Source organism: Gobius niger, assembly GCF_951799975.1.
Source record: "Gobius niger genome assembly, chromosome: 17".
NCBI classification, from domain to species: domain Eukaryota; kingdom Metazoa; phylum Chordata; class Actinopteri; order Gobiiformes; family Gobiidae; genus Gobius; species Gobius niger.
This window is the reverse complement of record NC_136868.1, coordinates 17,219,834-17,240,609: the sequence shown is the minus strand read 5'-3', so window position 1 is coordinate 17,240,609 and position 20,776 is coordinate 17,219,834. Positions and strand designations below refer to the sequence as shown.

General features: G+C 42.6%; 1 protein-coding gene across 1 annotated transcript in view; it reads right to left on the bottom strand.

Moving 5' to 3' along the window:
- Nucleotides 1–2,248: 2,248 nt before the first annotated feature.
- The window catches only part of sema6bb (sema domain, transmembrane domain (TM), and cytoplasmic domain, (semaphorin) 6Bb), a 178,629-nt gene continuing 160,101 nt past the window's right edge, over nt 2,249–20,776 (bottom strand). Inside the window, exon 18 of the mRNA XM_079574459.1 lies at nt 2,249–4,722. Coding sequence (XP_079430585.1) covers nt 3,839–4,722 — 884 coding nt within the window. The 3' untranslated portion in view covers nt 2,249–3,838. The remainder of the gene's footprint in view (nt 4,723–20,776) is intronic.

The following is a 20,776-nucleotide window of genomic DNA, read 5'->3' as shown; positions in this document are numbered from 1 at the left end:
CCGGGAGACTTGAACGGTGACATTTAAACAGGACGGTGTATGGGTTGAGGTTCAGGAAATAGTCACACCCCGTTATTTTAGTCATTTGTTATTATGTTGTTAATGGAATAAGCAATTCTAATTTAGTTTACTCTTTGAAAGAAAATCTAAAGGGTTGCTCTGCAGTGAAAGGTGATCTGGTGAGTTCCTGGTTCTGGTTAGTTCTGGTTTAATCTGGAGTCGATCCTTGTTAATTACTGGCAATGGTTCAGCACGAGTTCGGCCATCGTATTCATAGTAAACAAAATGATTACATTTCCTTTGAAACTCTTTACAAATAAATAATTATCTCTATGGACCCTTTAAATGTCTATAAACATTATTAGCTGGAGGCACGAGGCAAGATTCCTATCTATTTCCATCGCAGCTGTTGTCATAGTGACGATAAACAAATGTCTAACTGTTGTTGGGAATATCAGATAAACCTTTTTCTATCGTCTCAAATGTCATTCCTCTTGCACCTTGAAGGAACAGGCCACCGAGTACCAGGAGTAGCAGTAATATCTTTACTGTGCGGACGTCGAGCTACTCCTGGTATTATTACGCCTTGCAATATAGTTCCCCTTTTCATCCGCTTAGAAAATCCACATTGTTTAATTATGTGTACTTTATCGCGTGACACTTCACGTAACCATATTTGAATAGGGAAAACGTGGAAGAGCTTGCTCGCTTCTATCTTCACCTCGTGTGGAGCTATAGTGGAGAGGGGGAAGAGGCTAAAATGCTAACGCCGTCTGCGCTGTGTTTACGTAATTGAAGGCACGGGTGAAGACCAGACAGGTACAAATGAACTCGTCTAATCTAAGAACATATCTCAGTAGGTAAAAAAACGGTGGCCTATCCCTTTAAGCCACAACAGGACCACATTTTTTAGTTACACTTATGATCGCTAGTTTTAGTTTAATCTTATTTCTCTTGATCACTTCCTGCCTCCAGCTGATGTCACTGATGATGTCAGCAGCGAAAGGGTCTATTGGACAACTTTTATGAAGTGCAAGTGATGGAATTCACATTTATGTTTTTTGTTTTTCATATTTTTTCCTGACTAAAAATATATGGAGGGAAATTATCTGTAATAAAAATGTCTTTCTAGAATCTCTGTATGTTTGCCTCTGCCCACTGAAATCTGTCAGGCAAAAAGAGAAGTATAACTAACAAAAAGTCTTTCGGACAAACTGTAGTCAGAATCTGCATGAAAGGTTTTAGATTCAGATGGAAACCTCTAGAATCTATGGAATTTGTCTTTTGAATTGGTCTTGGTTGTGCATGAGGCCTATATTGTTCAAATCCGAATGAAAAGCCACTAGTTAAAGTCAGCACAACACAATATATTGGGGGTGTCACGTTCTGCTTTGTGATACTGTATTGCAGATCGGAAAACAGCCTGCACTACACAACATGTAACTGTGTCAATCGGTGTTGCAGCGTTTTAAGCATGAGCTCATGCTTTATCCAGCCACATTAAACTTAGGTTCAGAGACTTTGACTTGCAGCGGGGCGAAAGAGCTGGTGCCATGTCCACTGATATGTCCATAGTGATCTTCATTAGAGAGAGCTCAAAGTACTTTTTGTCTAATCAGGCATGTTTAGTACGACAGTGGAGGAGACGTGGGACGAGCCACGGCTGGCTGCGCACGGGGGGGGGGGGGGGGGGGGGGGGGCGAGGCTCGCGCGGTGATGGAGATAAAAAGGGGCAGAGACGAGCGAACTGCTGGTGGAGGGTTCACGGGCGCAATACTAATGCCCGGCCCCTGAGTGGAATGTAAAAAGAACACACTGGGTTAATGTAGGCAGTAATCCAATGGTATCAGGGATGTTCTGTGATGACATCAAATCATTGTGCCTTTGGCAAATGGACCTGAACTGCAGATGAAGTGGGAGAACAGGATGAATCTCGACGGACAACTGAGAAATATGAACATATGGCAAACGCACAATGTACAATCAGAGAGAACATTTTTTAAACAACAGGCTGAGGATAATGCATGAAGGGGCTCTAATACATTTGGACTCTTACCAAGGTTAGTACTTCAAGAAAAAGTAAGAGAGACATAATGTGTAGTCCACAGGAATAATGTGTATTCTAGTTGTGTTTTTATCGAATTCAATCCAATTTGTAATTTGAGCCACATCCTACATGCATATTTTATCCCATTGTGCAACAAGTTCCCCTCTTGTCACAGATTTGAGTAATTTTGTCCACCAGCAGCCTACGCACAGACTTCTTTTATGAACCACTATAACATCTCACTGTACATCTGTTAGTGCCATAATAAAGATAAACGCTTCTTAAAAGCTCAAATGGATCAAGTGGAATGGCTTTGAACAAAAGGGAGAAAGGTGAGAGCGGAGGTACAGTTGATCAAAGATGTTTTTTAGGCAAATCCTATGAGACTGGCAAAGACGCACAACAAAAAGCCCAGCGCTGTGACCCAGATCGACGAAAACTATCTCCGCATCTACGCTTGAATACAGGTTTCAAAGGGTAACTCCACACCTAAACTTCTGCCCATCTGCTTTCATTGTCAAAAAGCCACAAGAGGACGGGGCGATGTGACAGCTTAAAGGCACCCCTCTCCCGTCTAGCCTCTAGCGTGGATACAGGAGATGCCCCCGGACGTATCTCACATGATGGATAGACTTGGCTGTCCCGCTCATTGATATTCTATGGGGCTGCAACACTGGACTCAGCCCCTGACTCTTAACGGCTATTTGTTGCGGCCGTCTCCTCTTTGCTTCTGGGGGACAAAGACGCCCAGTGTGGCGGCGGAGGAGAGTGAATAGGGCTCCCAGGGGCCTCACAGTCCGGTCAGCCTCAGCTCACATTGCCTCACTCCAATGGGATGTGATAATCAGGGAGACCAAAGCATCCCGGTCGGGGCAGAGTAATAGGGTAAATAATGGATACTGCTTATTTCAACAGCAGCGTGAACAAACCAGGTACGCTAAAAGTAATGTATCCTCTTCCCTTTAGATGGCCTGTTTGTTATTGCTTTCTTCACTTCATGGCTATGTGCACTTTAAATATAAGGATTACAAACTTTACAACGAGGTTCTTCCCTCACTAGCCACTGGCCATTCACTCACTGATTGTTAAAACACCTTTAAAGAGACACATCTGTATGCCTCTAAATGATTGTACATAAAAAGGGAACTGAATCTTTAACATCAATTTCAATACAGAAATGTCACAGCATTCACAGTTAAACAGGACGTGGAGTTGTCGTGGCTCGATCACACACATACACACACTGCAGAGTTCAGTCAGAGTCACTGCCCCTGGCACAGTTTCAGGCATTTTTCAAACCCAAAACAAAGCACGTTATTGTCCAATGGATGCCACTGGCACAAGAATAAAAAAAATAAAAAAAAGAAGCAGAAATTAGATTTCACACTCAAAAAATATCCGTGGTGAGAAAAAAACGATGGAGCGAGACCGGTCACATTTGGCTCTGTGAGAATTGTCAGTTTTCCCAATACTGTCCCATGAGAAGAAACTCCTGATGTGCTTTGTGCACCTTCCCTGTACAGGCCCGTCCCGCTGCTCTGCGTGTTTGTGTACCACTGGCAGAGCTGAAGGGATCACCTCAGACGCAGGCGTATGTGAGGAGCTGTTGATTCTTTTCTGCACCTCTCTCTTGGACGGCTGAATGACGCCTGGACATTGATGACGGTGAGAGAGGACAGACAGGGTAAGTTTGGGACAGGAGTCTGAGGACAAACTGGAATCCAAATTTGTGTTGGACAATGATTTGAGAGAGAGAGAGCTTATTTATAGCATCTTATAGCGTAGTTCAGCTCACTGGCCACTAGGGGTGCGCTCTCCCATGTTCTTGACCAAGAGATGGCTGAATTCTGCCAGTTCCCCCAGGCCCCGAGGCCCTTGCATGTCAGGCCGGATCAGCCCGTGCCGATGCGGGTGGTAGGGTACTGCATTGTTAGAGTTGTAGTTGAGCGCCTCGTGGGTCCAGCGTGGGTCACCGTAGTCCATGTGAGGCGTGGGCGCAGACACCACCCTGCGCCTGTCAGGGGAATCCTGCGGGGTGGCGGGGTAGATGTAGTCTCCAGCTGAATTCCGCACGGTGCCTGCGGGACGTCCACCTCCGTGGTCTCCTCTCTGAGCTGCCAGGATCAGGTAACGCTGGCGCTCACTATGGGGAGGCAGGACCACCTCCCCGGGGTCATCTATTCGCACCATCCCGCCCCCACCTCCATGTAAGAACTTGGAGCTCAAGTAGATGACAGAGTTGTTGGGACAGGCAGTCAGAAAGGTCTGGCTTTGGTCCCAGTCGGTTTCAGGAAGGCGCATGCTCCTCTTCTGCTGGAGAGGGGTCTGCTCTGGAGTGGGCAGCAGACCCGGGTCCATGTCTTTGGGCCAGCCGTTATGCATAACAAACAGATTGTCCGGTTGAGAGCGCCGCCTCTCCCCTCCACTTGTCCGGGTCACGCTCATCACTGACCCGCTCCTGCCGTGGGCCAATATGCTCTGCTCCTTGTCGTTCTTCCTGCGTGCGCCGTTCGCCCCACACTTGGAGTGGCGGTGCCTGTGGCTCATGATCCAGCACACGGCCAGCCCTGAGATGATCGCTCCTGTGGCGAAGGCCGACACCGCAGACACCACCAACAAGTTCACAGACACCAGCCCATCCGGCTCATCCATGAAGCTCTCCTGCAGAAGAACACCTGAAAGGACAAAGACAAAATACTATTACCAGAATGACAATAATCAATCTCCAGGGCCTTTCACTGTGTATCCCTTTATAAAAATGTAAGAGTTCACAGAAGGCGCACTATTATTCCCCTTTGTGGGTGAGATGGCTGGGTCAGCTCCACTCATAGTAGTTCTGCATAATTGCCTTCATTACATAAAGTGGATGGTGATTTTAATAGCAGTAATAACAGTAGTCTTCTCGAGAATAGCTTTCCTATATGTTTCACAACATTGACTTTATGGAGAAATATTAAAGTCTTGATTTTTATGTTAAGCTATAATACAGCAACTTTGTAATTACATTGAAGTAGATGAATGAGAGAGCAGTCGGCGTGTGGACGGCTATTTATTGCATTGGCATTACAGAGTGTTTTTTTTTATATAGAGAGAGTTTGTTATACACTTGGATGAAGATGAAAATAGATTATTGACAAACAGCATGAAATGCTCAAGTTTTCCCATGGGTTTCCTCGAGCCAAATGAACATGGGTAGAAGAAACCATATTAGGAAAAGACTGTGACTGGCAAAAAATGATATTTCAAGAAAACATGAGATAAACATCCCCAGAGAGAAGTGGTGATGAATTATTGAAGATTTCACGTGGAAGTCCACTGCTCGGCTGCCATGCATCTATCAAGAAAATGCCAGAAGTTTTTGCTTTGCCGCGTGAGCTGTGGGACTAACACTAACAAACACAATCAACCAGCGCCAAGAGAAACAGACTGAAGAAAAGAGAAGGCCATTAGTGAGACAAAGAATGAAAACAGAAAGAAGTGTAAGAAAATGCCCAAAGCAAAGTCGAACAATTGGGACTTTGGACAAACACAGTAATAGAGCTTAAATTACAGTGGAAACAAAAAGCGGAATACTGTCTGAGTAAGGACGGCCAAATAAATCCTCACACCCACAAAATAAATGGATGTCGTTAATAGGCTCCGGGAGTCACTTAGTCACTGCACACATAAGGAGAAGAGCAAGAACCAACATGCCACGAGCAGCGGGTTTTCCTAAGCAAACATACATTTATTGTCTGACAAATTAATTTTTAATGGGGACAAATGGCATTGTTCGTTGAGGGAATGCTCCAGTGTGAGAAATCCTGGTGGTTAATTAACGAGCCCTGCGGTGTAATCTAATAAGGTTTAGTCCGAGGGCTGATGCAAAGTGCAGAGAGGAGGAATGGCATCTGAGGCACAGTGAGAGATGCCTGGCCGCTGTGCAACCCATGTTACGTAACGCCAGTAAACCAATTAATACAGAGGGCGAACTGAATTAAAAATGCACTGAGCTCAGCGGTTCACAGAGACAAGCTATTTAAAGGTGGTCGTGTTTGCAATGTTTATCAGTCGGTAAAAGATACATAGGCAAAAATCACAAGTGAGTCTTAATAATGCGGGATTAGTTTGGCAGCATCAAAACATATGTCATCATAACATAATTTATCATTAAACGGATATAGCAGGTAAGTAATAATGCACTTTCAGCCAGATGCGCCTCCTGACAGGCACATGCCATGACTAGAGATGTGGATATTTAGGTTGTCATGTTGTTTTGGCTGCTAAACCAGTCTAATTGCATACAACTTTGCTTATTTATTGTTACACACCCCTCGAACAAGATGCAGGTAGTGAGATTTGACTGAAAGTAATTGTTTTAAGTGGTCCAGGTAACTGCAGCTTGATTAAACCCCCGCACTAATTTCTCTGCTGTCACTTCTGATTTCCTTTTACAGGCCGAACTGGCGGGTCTTTGGCTTTATCAACAAGAGTCCACGCACTCACGAGTATACGCTGCTTTCACTGGTGCTAATCAATTTGGCTTTGTTGGCCAGTCAATGTCCTCCTCAGCACTAATTAGTCCGTTATCACCAATCCAATATGGCTGAAATACACAGGGCTCCGGGCCTGCGCGGCTCCGTGCTCATTATGGGACATGGCCAGCCAGGTCAGTTCATTCCAGTTCACTTTCAAGCAAAAACGAGCTATTCATTGTTGCTTGAAAAGTCCACACACCTGGACTCATTTTGGTATTCTCACTGCTCATTTTGCCTCCTTCACTCCACCTTTGTGCCTAGCATTTGGAAATCAACACCTCAGCATCTGTGATATTTTGCTAAAAGTCCTTGCTCCGACTCTATCCCCTTTCGGCCGATAGGCTGTCCTAAGCCTATTTTTTTACATATGGGCCACAACTTCTAAAATGATCCTAAAATGGTATTATTCTAAGGTACAAAACACATTCTGTGAAGGCTGCGGTGTCAACTGTGTCAAAATCCTAAATTTGGCAAAATAAAACCATTATCATTATTAATAGGCGTCATGGCCATGTGTAAACAGGCAGCAACCCCCATTTGAGACATACACATTTCTTCTTCTGAGACATTACAGAGGCACCAACACAGTGGAGGTGTCACAAGAGGCACTGCAGGAAACAAGGAAGGGACAAACGAGTAGGTATCCGGACGAGACTCACAGCTAAAACCACACATGCCTTATATTGTTCTGGCCAATGGACGTTCACTGGAGAAAAAAACAGATTAACTGCCAAGCTCTCCCCAGAAGATGGTGAAAGACTCTTATGGAGCAGAGAGAGCTGCGCAGGAGGAAGAGAAAGGAGGAGCTGACCAGTGCAGGACACCATGCTCTGAAACAGGGACAAACCCAGGAGGCGGTGCACTGTTTCAGGGGAGACTGAAGGCAGTACTATGGTTTCCCCCGACCTCCAAAAACATGCTGGCCAGGTTGACCCACAGTAGTGGTGCGGCTCAGGACTAGCACCTGAACACTATTTTGTTGTACGACAATGACGACAAATAAAGCACTTGCTTACTTATTTTCCCCTTTGATAGACTTTAAACTGAAATAAAACATCACTACATCCAAATATCTTTATGGCAAATCTATTCTCTGGCTCTCTGCTTTTGCTTTTTATTTCCTCTAAACCAAACACACCTTTAGGTCATTTCCCTTGTGTGTAAGCAATACGTCGCCACTTATTAATAACTCATGGACCACAAAGCAAAGTATTTGATTACAAGTGCAGTTGTATACACTAACTGCAATTTTATGTAGTTTAAAATCAACCCGCACATGTGTTTTGCATATCACATTGATTCAAAAAGTATTGCCATTATTTTTTCTCCCCCCAGAGGGCTAGAACAACTCATTCAACATAGTCATTTCACTTACTGACACGGCTCCAAAGTTCAACATTACCTTTCTTTACCCTATGTCCCGAAGCCTCTGTCATATAAGTTTTAAGCATTAACATTCTTGAATGCCCTCCAGCTTGTCTGCATGAACGTCTTCATTCTGTGTTTATATTGACTTTGGCATTTGCTCGTAGTGTTTCTCCCCAAGTTGATTGGAACCCATTTGTTAAAGCAGCAATGACTATTTATGTGTTTTTCCCCGGTATTCGGTTTGGAAAAGCTTTGCCAATCTCAATTACACTGTGGGTTGTTGCTCGCAGGCAGCAGATGCACTACAGATAGATAATGCCTGAGAGTTGTTTGGCTGAGGATTGCTTGAGATGGCTTTTTAAACAGAGACTGCAGGTTGGGACCGCAGAAAGTCTAGCGTAATGCCATAATCGCACGTCGCATCTGGAATTGTTCTCGATGGAGGTGTTATTGATATTCTTCTAACCTTAACCTCAGCCGTGGTCCGGGGGGCTGCTGTGTGGCATTTCTGATTAAATTCTGCACGCACCAATGGCACGGGAAGGGCCTGTCAAGTGGATGTATACAACCACACGTGTAGGGGGGATATAACTACATACCGAAGATTCTCATGATGAACTTATATCACGTATTTAATGGCTAACGATTGATACAATGTTAAAAATAAGGCTGTCACATTCCTCGTACAGCAGAAAAACAGGGATATTTGTCCTAATTATGTAAGGATTAAACAATGAGGAGCCGCTTATTCCATGGTCACACAAACTGTTCATATGGCCTGTTTGCTTTTTTTTTTTTTAAGTCCGGGATATTTTATGTTTTAAGCTGTTTTACCTGAAACTAGTACCATCTCAAATGATTGTCGTTACTATGGAAACAGCTGCAGTGGAGTGATATAGACCATGATTTATCTGTTGCCGGACTCACTGTGCGCAATACAGTTTTAATGCATGCCAGTTAACCAATCAGAATTAAGTGTTCACCCAGACCATGGTACAATATTTCTTTTAAATGAAGTCTGTTCATTACTATTCACATGGCGTCCCCTGTCCCATGGTCTTCAGCCCTGTCCACGGAGGGACAGAGGAACCCCGCCTACAGGGACTGGACTGGAAGAACTGAAGCTCCAACCAGGACTGGACGTTCTGCAGTCTTGGCCCGTCTGTTGAGGGACTCCCATCGGCCCCAAGGTTTCTTTTTTCTCCCACTGGGTTTTGGAGTTTTTCTTTGCCATGTCAGAGAGTCTATTGTCGGGGGACACCCACACACGGCTCGTCACCACCTGCTGCTGACATTTATTTTGGAAACTATTTTTGCCAGGATACTTCATTTGCCTGAACTTGTTTACTGTTTTGTTTCATTGCTTTAATGTTTGCACAGTCCTGTGAGGGAACTCTCGTGGTGATATTGGGCTACAAAACCTTTGATTGATTGAAGGTCACGTTCACACAACTTCCTCCTTTTCATTCCCTGACTGGTTACGCCTATGCTATATTTCCATGCAAACTCTAATGGTCCTGAGCCGTCCGAACCAAGGATAACAAAGCAACTGCAGTCGGAGTGTTTCATTTTACCTGGATTTGCATATTCCCATTTTACAGAAACAAACTAATATCACGCAGGTCTTTAAATCTTGTCTTTGTTCTTTGCTGTCCCGCCCTGTGCATGATTCCTGTATCATCCTCTTCCAATCTGAATACTTTCCTCATCTCCACATCCTTTGATCAGGGACATGCAGCGAGTTCAAGCTCAAAATTCCCACAGTACAAGTCGACACATTTTTCTGCGTGTGCTATTAAATCAGCCTTTTTCCTAATCAAGCCCCGGATCCCAAAGTTTTTTGATGTGACAGCTCTGGTCAGACTAATAGCAGTCACATGTGCTTCCTGAGGACTATTGAAATATGGAAATTGTATGTAATTGTAGACTGTAACACATGTGGGCCATTCTTTCTAGCACTGAAAGACAATAATCCAAAATGAGATCGCTGGTGCATATTAGAGACACAAAAACAGACGAGTCATTTGGGCAGTTAAAGCTACTGTGCAAGACAACTAAGCTGTTTATAAATTCAGACTGTCATAAAAAATATGATGATGCCATTAGGTCAGGAACATAAAATCCTCCAAAGAGAAAGTTATAAAATCTTATTATGTTCAGACTAAACCTTCTTTCAGATTTTTGAATGCTCTTTAAGTTTCTCATACAGAATCCTCATACATTCACGCCTTAGAGTGAATAGTATAACTTACATTTTTAAAGTCATGTATTGTTACTGTGTGTAAATGTAATGTATTAAAGCAGTACCAAGTAACTCATGCCCCTAGAGGGCAGGTTTTGTGTTACGGCAAGTGTCCTAATATGTTGCGGTTTTTTTTACTCATTAATTGTCTGTGAGAGTAAATACTACGCTGACAGAAAAGACAAAGGGAGAGAGGGATATTGTACATCCAACACAATGGAGATCTTTTTTTTTTACTCAGGCTTGGCTGTAAACACTGTTTAAGTGGCGCTAGCCCGCAGTAAGCTTTGCCCGTTAGCCTGTTAGCTTTGCCCGTTAGCCTGTTAGCTTCTTCTTCATGATTCTATTAGTGTGTATTGGGCACACTAATGGGGGTGTAAGACCCCCCCAATCATCCCATTAACACTTGTATTACCCCCTGAGGGACTACAGAAAGGATTTATTAAGGTGAACAAGTTACTTAGTACTGCTTTAACCTCTTAACCCCCACCTGAACAGAGCACATTTTCTCCAGTTCTGCTTTACCCAAATCTAAAAGCTTCAATATGGCAACAAAAACTAGGATGAAAACGTGACAAAATTTGTCAAAAAAGTGAAGAAAATGAGACAAAACCGAGATGGCAACGAGGAGGAAAAAGATCAGTTTAGATATGTTTTGAATGAGGCGTTACACTTGCTTATAGGCTCCAGTCAAGAACCTTTTAGATTTGGGTAAAGTCGAACTGGAGAAAATGCACTCGGTTAAGGTTGGGGTTAAGAGGTTCACTTCATTGTGTCAGTCAGAATCACCTGCGGTTGACGATAGTGATACAGTGGACACAGAGGCGTAGCTTCCCATAAGGCAAGGCAGGCAGCTGCCTGGGGCCCCAAAACAGTCAAGGGCCCCCATGAACAAGCCCGTTATTCAGAAGCCTGCAGTAAACCCTTGATATACACAGTCTTCATAATGATTTTGGTGATGCAGTTACATCATCTTTCCACCAATGCTCCCTGGAGCTGTTCATCCCCATCCTACTGCATGCTTGTGAGTGATGGTTCCTTAATGTTAACTTATAATGAGCAGTGACAGACTTTTTTACTCATGGTTTCACCAGATTATATTTCTAATGGTGAAACCAGTTTGTTGTAACACTCATCATGACCGAAAGAACCTCAGCCTTCTGTTCTGAGGAAAACCTATGCAGAGAACTGCATTATGGGAGATGTCAGGTGACCCGCTCCTGCCCAAATGATGCCCGCTCTCCCAGTGCGCAGTACACCGAGCGGCCACCAGAGGGCCCCCTACCGACAGTCTTGCTTGGGGCCCCTTGGTACCCTTGCTACGCCACTGCGGACAGTAGTTCTGTGGTTGCACGCTAAAGTCAAAAACTACACCATAGTAAAGTGCACGTCATGATGTCAAGGCACGATCCTCTGTTATTTCACACTGTTCAGATTTGTGTATTCAAAGCACTCTTTATCTCTATTTTCTTGTGTTGAACTGGATAAAGCTTATGTTTGAATATCCGTAGTTTACCCACTCTTATCGTCTGTGGCCGTTCACATCTACAATCACACAGCGATTACACAGAGAGACTTTTGACAGCACTCTATTGACTGAAAGGAGAACTTTTTCTGCCGTGAGAGAAGTCGGCTCCATACGTTAGAGCGTGGTACAGCGTGTGCAGAACAAAGCGAGTTTTTGAGCCCCCCCCAGTGGACCTTCCAAAGCCACACGAACACGGCAGTGAGCCTGATAGGTTAGGACCGTGTCAGCCGCTGATCTGAGGCCCTTTCATCTCCCGGCGCACCATTCCCCTGCATGTTAATGTGTCTGGCGTGCGGCAAAACATGCGAATCCAAACTCAGAATAAGCCAATAATGTTATGAAAATTTATGTTAATAAGGCTCTGCAATTTGCCTCTTTGCCTCGTCTTAGCTCTAAAGACGTTTTTGTTTTTGGCATGCTTTAACCTTGCGCCTTCACGGGAGGAGCGAGCGGCTCGGAAGAGGAGAAGAAAAGCTTCAGATGTGTTAAGGGATAAAAGGGTTTCACTAAAAATGACAAGAAAGGTGTGCTGCTATATTGAAGCAGCAGAAAGTGTAGTTTTCTGTACAGCTTACTTTACAAGTCAACTTGCCTTGCCTTTTTCAAGATAGGAGGCAGATATATGGATGTAATGCAATGATGGAAGAAGAACACATCCACAACTATTACACAAATCCACGGACAAAGGAGCTCTGTTGTTTTCATGTGCAAACACTAGCATCATGAGCTTAAAAAAAGAAAAGAACAAAAGCTGAATAGCTCCTGGAACAAACCTCATAAAGTGGTTGTTTATTCTCAGTTCAATAGTAAAAGCGTTTACAGTTCCTCCCTGATGGACTTTTCACTGCTCCGTGGAGGACCGCACTAGACACACAAGATAAAGAAGAAATCCCCCGAAGTTTTGCCCGAGTTACACAAACTGATCAGTGCTCAAGCATTTTTAAGTGCGCCATGTGTTTGCAATTAAAATCCCATAAAATTGACTGCCACTTGGGCTGTTGCTGAAGTCCATTAAGTTCCATTAAGCAAAGTTCAGACTGCACTCGAATGACTTTTATTTTGCAACTGAAATCTCAAGTTGTTGGTCAAGTATTACCTTCATTAATCCAGCTCATGCCACTAAACGCTGCAACAAATGTGTGTAGCAACTTCACTTTTGCGCCACTTTTAGCAGCTGCTGTTAAAATTGAATTCCAGCTAATATCTACGAGCTACAATAAATGATACTGCAGTGCGTGCTAATATATGAAATGAAGAAAGTCTTTATATTTTCATTGGTGTGACTGTTTTATCACAGTCACAATCACTCATGTATGGATTTTGCCACTCACTTTACATGTTCCCAGTCACGCTTCTATAAGGCAGGATGGCGTCACTGTGCTTTATAATCACCGGAAAGGGGCGCGCTCATATATCCACAGGTAATCAAATATGACTTGGCTCACGTAAATGGTTTGTTGTTTTCATTTGCACAAATATTGCTCTCAGGAACGTTTCTCATCGGATTTGTGGCTTCAATTACATCCACAGACCTTGTTATTTTTCCAATGTGGCCAGCCTTTAGTGAGAAACAGTCTAACGAGGGCCAGCGCGTTACTCGTTTTCAGCTACAGCCGGTCCAAACCAAACAAATGGGCAACGCAGCGGTGAAATCAATTGCTTTCCAAATTGGGTGCATCCAATTTCTATTTTATTTCTTGCAAGGTTACATGGGTTATGGAATATTCTGATGATTTGTTATTTTAGGTGGAAAGAAAAACAATAGCGTGCAAAAACTTTGGTCGATTTCTAATAAAGCATACAAACAAGAAAGAGAGGGAAAGTTAAAATTTACAACCATTAACCAGAACCATAAAATGTGTGCTTTTTGTGAGTAAAGTTCATAAATCCAAATGGTACAAAATCTAATCTAAGTAAAGTGTAATCTGGATCAACACCAAAACTAATCAGTTTGTCACTGGCCCATAACTATTACAAATTTTCATTGCACAGTAAAGCGATGAAAATTACACATATTCCACACAGTGCAACAGGCTATAAATTATAATGGCACATTAATAGTCCATAAAGATGTAACCTTAGGGTTCATATTTTCACAAAAGCAGCTATTTAACTGTAATCCCTCGCACATGCCCCGTCCATATATCATCTGGAGCTGTGCACGGAGCTATACGAGCGGCCCACCTGCTGAAAACACAGGCCAATTTGTTTTGTGTTAATGCTGCCGGCGGCCAGTGATGAAGAGTTGGATTAGTTCCCATTTTCAATAAGCGAGTGATTAAAACATCTGGCTGATTGAGGCTGCACATTTACTTAAGGCCTGTCTTTAATATTCTGATTCTGGTCTAACTTGTAAAAGATATAAGTCAATCAAAAAACAGATTATACTGAGTGCAATTCATCATTTTTTTCTTAACGAATACTTGCTGCTATTATTACATGAAGCCTAATTCCATTCACAATCATCATCTCAGATAATAACGAAAATGAGTGAAAATGAGAATCATTGTGTTAGCCAAAGTTTGATTATTATTTCAAGGATCCAGACGAGATGTAAGTCACAGCACAACTTACAAACATTAGTAATGTAATGTTTTCGTGCTGTAAATGAACCTTAAAGGGACTATACGGAGTTTACAAATGTTAAAACTAAGTATTTTCCTCCCCCTACATGTTCCAGCCATGTCCTAATGTGTAGAATGAGCCCAGACCTGTTCACCACAACTGCTGCTATAATTCTGCTCTGTCACTCAAAAAGGTGTTAATTCGGGTCCGAAGTGCCGTCATGCACGAGCTTAATATAGAACCTGCAGCTACGCGTAAGACCTGAGAGGGCAGTAGTGAGTATAAAATGACCATCTTGTATCTAGTCCCTTTGAAGGAGCCTTCCCTCAGACCCAGGGGCAGTGAGCATGTGAGCTGAGCAACAGGAGAGGCTCTTTATGACCATTAGCCCAATGTATTTGACCATTCTGAGTGTTATTCAGTATCAGTCCCACATTTTTCATTGAATGTTAAATAAATGTCCCTGCCCCTCAAAGTGGTGTTTGCTTTATTTCACAACAACAGTCCTTGATGGTTAAATGAAGTGGATGTGATTATATAAGTTGATTTTTTTTTTTTTATGATGGATTTGAAGTATACAGACAAACGAAGGACAAACAACAAACAAATATGCACTACAACCCAAAAACACGAAATTATGACAAACTTGATCCACGACCTTAAAATCGCGAAAGACAAAAATCATAATACATGGCTGCACTTCACTTTAGATGTCCTTGGTCAATATTTAAAGTCCGTTTTCACATGAAGCCAAATCAAACATTTTCAACACAGTTATGCCTTGATTAAAATTGCACAAACACATTGCATTACATAACTACAAACAACGCATTTGTGCCGAAGGTCCTGGAAGATTATTAAACCAATAAAACCTATTTTCAAGATTCTTTCATTTAGCTATTTCTCCACAGGTGCCACTGTCAAGGCTGAGGCTTTTGATTTCAAACACTGCAGCAGGATCCAATTATACAAAAGCATTTATCAATTTAATCTGAACCAGGAAGCTGCTGAGGGTCCTCTGCGGAGATTTGAGCGATGATTGTATAAGGTCTTTTGATGCGGAAGTTCAGTCAAGTGAAGGCTTTTATAGACGCATTCAAGAAATATCACACTAACATGGAGCTGTTTATCCTCTGCTGCTATTACAATTCATGGAGACCAAGGTGTTATTTTTTAAGTAGACTTAGGTTCAAGGCGATGTAAAAACGCACAGGGAAAACATTATATATATATATATGATCTGAAACATAGCAAGATGTTTCAGATCAGCAGAACTCAATGTCAAATACATTTTAACACTATAAGATCAGTGAGAAAAACCTTCTTCCACCACCAGTTCTGTTTGTTTTAAATGTAGCTTTTCTTTTAAGTTTGAATTTATTTCATCTTCAAAGTATTAACAGATCAACAACATCAACAAGATGGAAAGTATTACGTGTTGCCAGGCAATGTATGCTGTGTTTTTTTTTTTTTTGCACTCATTAATTGTCCGTGAGAGTAAATACTACGCTGACAGAAAAGACAAAGGGAGAGAGGGATATTGTACTTTGTGCCACAACCCAATTACACAATGGAGATATTTTTCTTTCAATCAAACTTGGCTGTAAATACTGCTTAAGTGGCGCTAGCCCGCAGTTAGCTTTGCCCGTTAGCCTGTTAGCTTCTTCTCCGTGATAGCGTGTCGTTCGGGAATGTGATGTCATATCGCTAAGCATTATGGGATTAGCAGCCATTGAGATGTTAAAAGTTAAAAGACTGGAGTTATTGTTCACATTAAAACACTTGGACACCACAGTGAGTTAGATGTATTTACCAGCAGCATCTCAGCAGCTAACGGAAATGTTCCACGGCTTTTTTCTCCCCTTTTTATGCTGTTTTAAGCTAGTCTATAGAAATGTATGCTAACAGCTGCAAAAATGGCGGATCTCCATGGTAACTGTGGAATTTCCCCAACTCTATTGACACCAGGGGGAGATGAAATGGTGCGTTCGTGGTAACTGGTATCTTTCCCACTTGAAAATTATGACTTACAACCTCAGAGCGTTCCAGGTGAAGAAAGACCAAAAGTAACGTTCACGTCACAGATGCAGTGGATTTCTTACAGTTTAAACATTAGCTGCTCCTCCATGGGGGCCGCCAGTACTGTCTTTATCTCGTATAATACGAACTCGTAGCAGTCAAGAGATTTCCGAGTTTACAAGTTGTAATTACCAGTTCAAGCGGCGTTCCAAGGCATTTTTCCAAGTGGGAGGTGGGAAATTGACCAGTTTACCAGTTGCCTGGAACGCACCAAAAGACCCCCCAATCATCCCATTATCATTTGTATGACCCCCAGAGGGACAACGAAAAGGATTTATTAAGGTAAACAAGTTACGTAGTTCTTCTGTACTCCCAAACAACATCTTTGTATAGAATAGAAAAAGACTGTCTGAGTGGCCAGAACAATATAGTGGCAGTATAATCCTATTTGTTCACCAGCGCTTTGTTGTCCCATCTCCACTTCCAATGAGATGTGCTGCTCTGTGCTTCACTTGAACTGAAAATGTTATGTCACTTGTTTAAGCTTTTCCTGGAACAAACCTTGAATGAACCTGGGATGCCGCCTCATCCGCCGGTTCTCCTGAAGTGCTTATTATTTTTCTCTTCCATTGTTTGCATGTATCTGCGGTGTATTGAATTTGCTTATCTCAAAACACGATCCTTATTTTAATTACTCAGAGGGGCCAGTAATGAGCGGCTCATTTGCATTTACACTGCGCCCTAGCATATTTCCCCGCACTTATTACCCTTAGCGTTGTCTACGTCCCTGGAGGAAGAGCTGCCAGCAACGTTTAACCATCATTATTTTTGCACAAGAATGCGGGTGCCGGAAAGCAATTCAGAGCCAACTCGACTGTTCTTGTTTTTTAAAAGAAGTGCATAAACAGCTACAGTATACTAACATAGTCCCTACACGATGTAGTGCATAATAATATTTAGCAGAGGGGACTGTAACTTTTCGGGAGGGTCAGCAAACCTGGGGAGCGTTTGAAGGATCTCCTGTTGTGATGAGAGGAGAACACGAGGGCAGAGGACAAGGAAGCAACATGAAAGAGTAAGACCTTGAGGGGCGCTTGCAACTTGCTGAGGTGAAGGTTTTTTTGTTGTTTGGCTTTTGGGAAACATTTTATGACTTTTGCTTTGTTGCCTTACAGGACCAAACAAGACTGTGTAAACAATGAGAAATAGCAAAAATGACATGGCTTGCAATAGTGAAAATATCCAAACCCCATTATTTATTTTGGTTATACTAAATAAGAATGCAGAATATACTAATCAACTATTTTGAACATAATCCATAAAGACCAGAAACAAACCATATTGCCCCTGCCCCTTACTGACATAAACAATGTTGCGTTCTCAGTCTTTTTACATTCTACAAGGGCTGCTGTATTGGTAGCATAGGCATCGATTTATGTTTTTCCCAGTGGGTGCCCAGACGACGCAACCCAAAATCTACTGTGAGAAGAGTAGAAAAGAGATGGCTCTTGTGATTTCAGGTTATATCTGTTTGATTCTCTTTTAATAATTCATGATTTGGGTAGGTGCTTGAGCCCCACAACACATACATTATCTCTGCCTATGATTGTCAGCGAAGCTTTAGCCGTTCAATCAAGTCTGACCAGCTGTGTTTTCTTTTTCTTTCTTTGTACTGATTTCAGACTGACTATTCCGCAACAAAAGCAAGGACACCATCAAGACATTTAAGGACATGCAACATAAACCCTATTCCGTCTCAATGCTTTTATAAGGTGAATGTCTTTGAATGGTTTACCCCAGAGAACCGTGAACGTCTGAGGACACAACCACTACACAATGTGAACTTTTTAGACAAAATACAATCGCAAAGAATGGGTGATGTCCTCGAGGGTTCACGTTGACCATGAGCTGCAACGCTGACGCCCATTGTGTTTGAACATTGCTTTTCATATCATTGCAGACGAGACCTTTTTTCCGTACCTACTCACGCTTTCACAATAGTCTATGAAAGCTGGGTGCACAATGGCAGAGTAGCTCAATCAACACACTGGCATATTTGTGACGCACATGATGTTTCAAATAGGGAATGTGCACATGAAGAGTCTATCTATGCTGCAAACAAATTTGGTGGTTAAACATTAAATTGGGATTTCCATCGCTTATGAACAAGATATTTGATAGAGTTGATTTAGAGTTGTGGTGAAGAAGGAGCAGCATGGGATAAAGTGGAAGAAGATGGATGGTAAGACTAAGTATGAACCGATAGAGGATGGTTGAAAGCCTGTCTTAAATCATATAACATCAGTGCATTGCATCATGGGAAACCATACAGTGCCCATTATCTGTGCAGAGGATGAGACCACACCGTATTAAGACTGTCTGCTGTGGTAAAGGACCCCCCGCCGCTTCTGTCTGTCTTTGTTCCTCTATTCGGGTTCAAGCTCTGTGGCACCACATTCATCACACTCACAGCTTCCACTGTGCGAAAACAAAACACTGTGTCAGCTTTATGCAACCCTTTCCTCCCAAAAACCACTGCAATTAGACCTCACCGCGGCTGTAAATTTGCCAAACAAATTTCCCCTTTTCCCCATGGGCGCAGATAGCGGGGGGGACGGGGGGGACATGACGTACCCAGATTTTCATTCACCTGGATCCGTCCCCCTCACTTTTATGAAGAAAAATATCTTGCAAGCATTTTGCAATGTGCGAAACAGCGCCTCCCTTGACCATTCACTTTGATATGCGGCGAGAAACGGTATTGCGCTCATGTGTTTGTGTTGACTGGGCTGTGCGTGTGTCAAAATGCGAAACGCGAGCTGTTGGTTTACTTGGTTATCAGACAGTGTAGCCTACGTCAGGACTGCTTTTTCATACGTCATGTGGCATGCTTGGTGAGTGATTAGAAACCGTACCAATACGCATTATTGTCTTGCAATGATGGGCAATTAAGTTTGATAGGTTGTCATGCCTGAGCAGCTTTGTCCCCCCCAGTTTCAAAAACCTATCTGCGCCCCTGCTTTTCCCGGGCTGCTAAACCAGAGGAGATCGTCCCGTCGATGTTGCGCCACGACAAGGACCGTCTTGTAAACTGTCATTGATGTTTTCGGCAAGACCTCAATTAGCCAGTGATTGCGTCCCGCTGTTGCACCAGTCAAAACACTAGCTATTCTTCGGGAAATATTTTCACAGCGCTGTAATTGCTTCCATCTGTAGCTAGACTGTGTCATTACAGCTGAGAGAGTTCACGGTTTGAAAATGTGTGATTTGCCAGTGAGGGGGGTTTTGTGTGCGCGTTTTAGGGGGAGCATCGGAAAAGGCTTTTGTCGACGGGTTGCTGTCGAAACAATAGGGGAATGTGATGGAGCGCAACGCCTGGTGTAACTGTCTTGACTTTAGCTGTTGACAATTGAAAATGATGGCAAGCGGCAAGAGAAAGCAACAGCAGGAACAAAACGCTTTTGATGGGATGCGACTGGTTATGTTGCATAGATTGGCAGCCACCAATAAAGGATTGTTCAGATATAGGTCAGTGTTTCCCAACATTTTTTTTTTTGCAGACCCCTTGGACCTTTCAGTGGTATAGTCCATGTAACCCCTACTTCAATGGTGTTACAGTTTATTTAGTAAGCAATCACTTAAAAGCGTTATTTGATCAAAAAGACAATGTTGCGTTCAACAGTTAAACCTAAAATTCTCCCAAAACTACACATTTTACATAATATTTTCCTGTCAAAAATACTGTACTCCTGATTGGGAAAAACTGAGGTAGATTTCAATTAATGCAGTCAAAAACAACCATCAAAGTTTTATTTGGATAGCACTTTACCTGCTGAACCAAAGTGCTTTCACATGTGCAGTATGAAAACTACGTAAACAATTGATAAATGTACAATTCATACGTGCCAAACGGGCCATGCATTAATGGTTCACCTGGTTTGTTATATAGAGGCCGACCATCGACCGATATGGGGTTTCCAAAGGCCGATGCCAATATGCTTGGTTGATATTTTTGACCGATTTTTCCAAATGTCTGGTCTATAATCCTGTAAAAACATATATACTTGGCCGCTCCAGCAATGGCGAGTTTTATTTTTCAATAATTTCTGTCCAAACTCTGATTAGGTGCCGTTAGCATTAGCATACTGTTGCTAGCCGTGAGATTTTGCGTGATGATCCAAAATGCAATTGTGGAGGTTAAAACTAACTCAGCGATTGAATTCTCCAGGTTCTTAGCTTCAAAATGACCTGCAGCATGTCCAATTGACGATATTGTAAAATCCCCCAAATATCGGCCTGATATATCGTCCGGCCAATATATCGGTCGACCTTTGTTGTTTAAGGAGATTAAATCCCACCTCGAGTTTATTACAATTCCTCTGTATTAGTAAATCCTGTGTTTTTACTAATACACAGGATTAAAACTTCTGTGTATTAGTAAAAAACTACTACAGTTTTACTCCCTGCTAAGTGGTCACATTCTCCTCTTA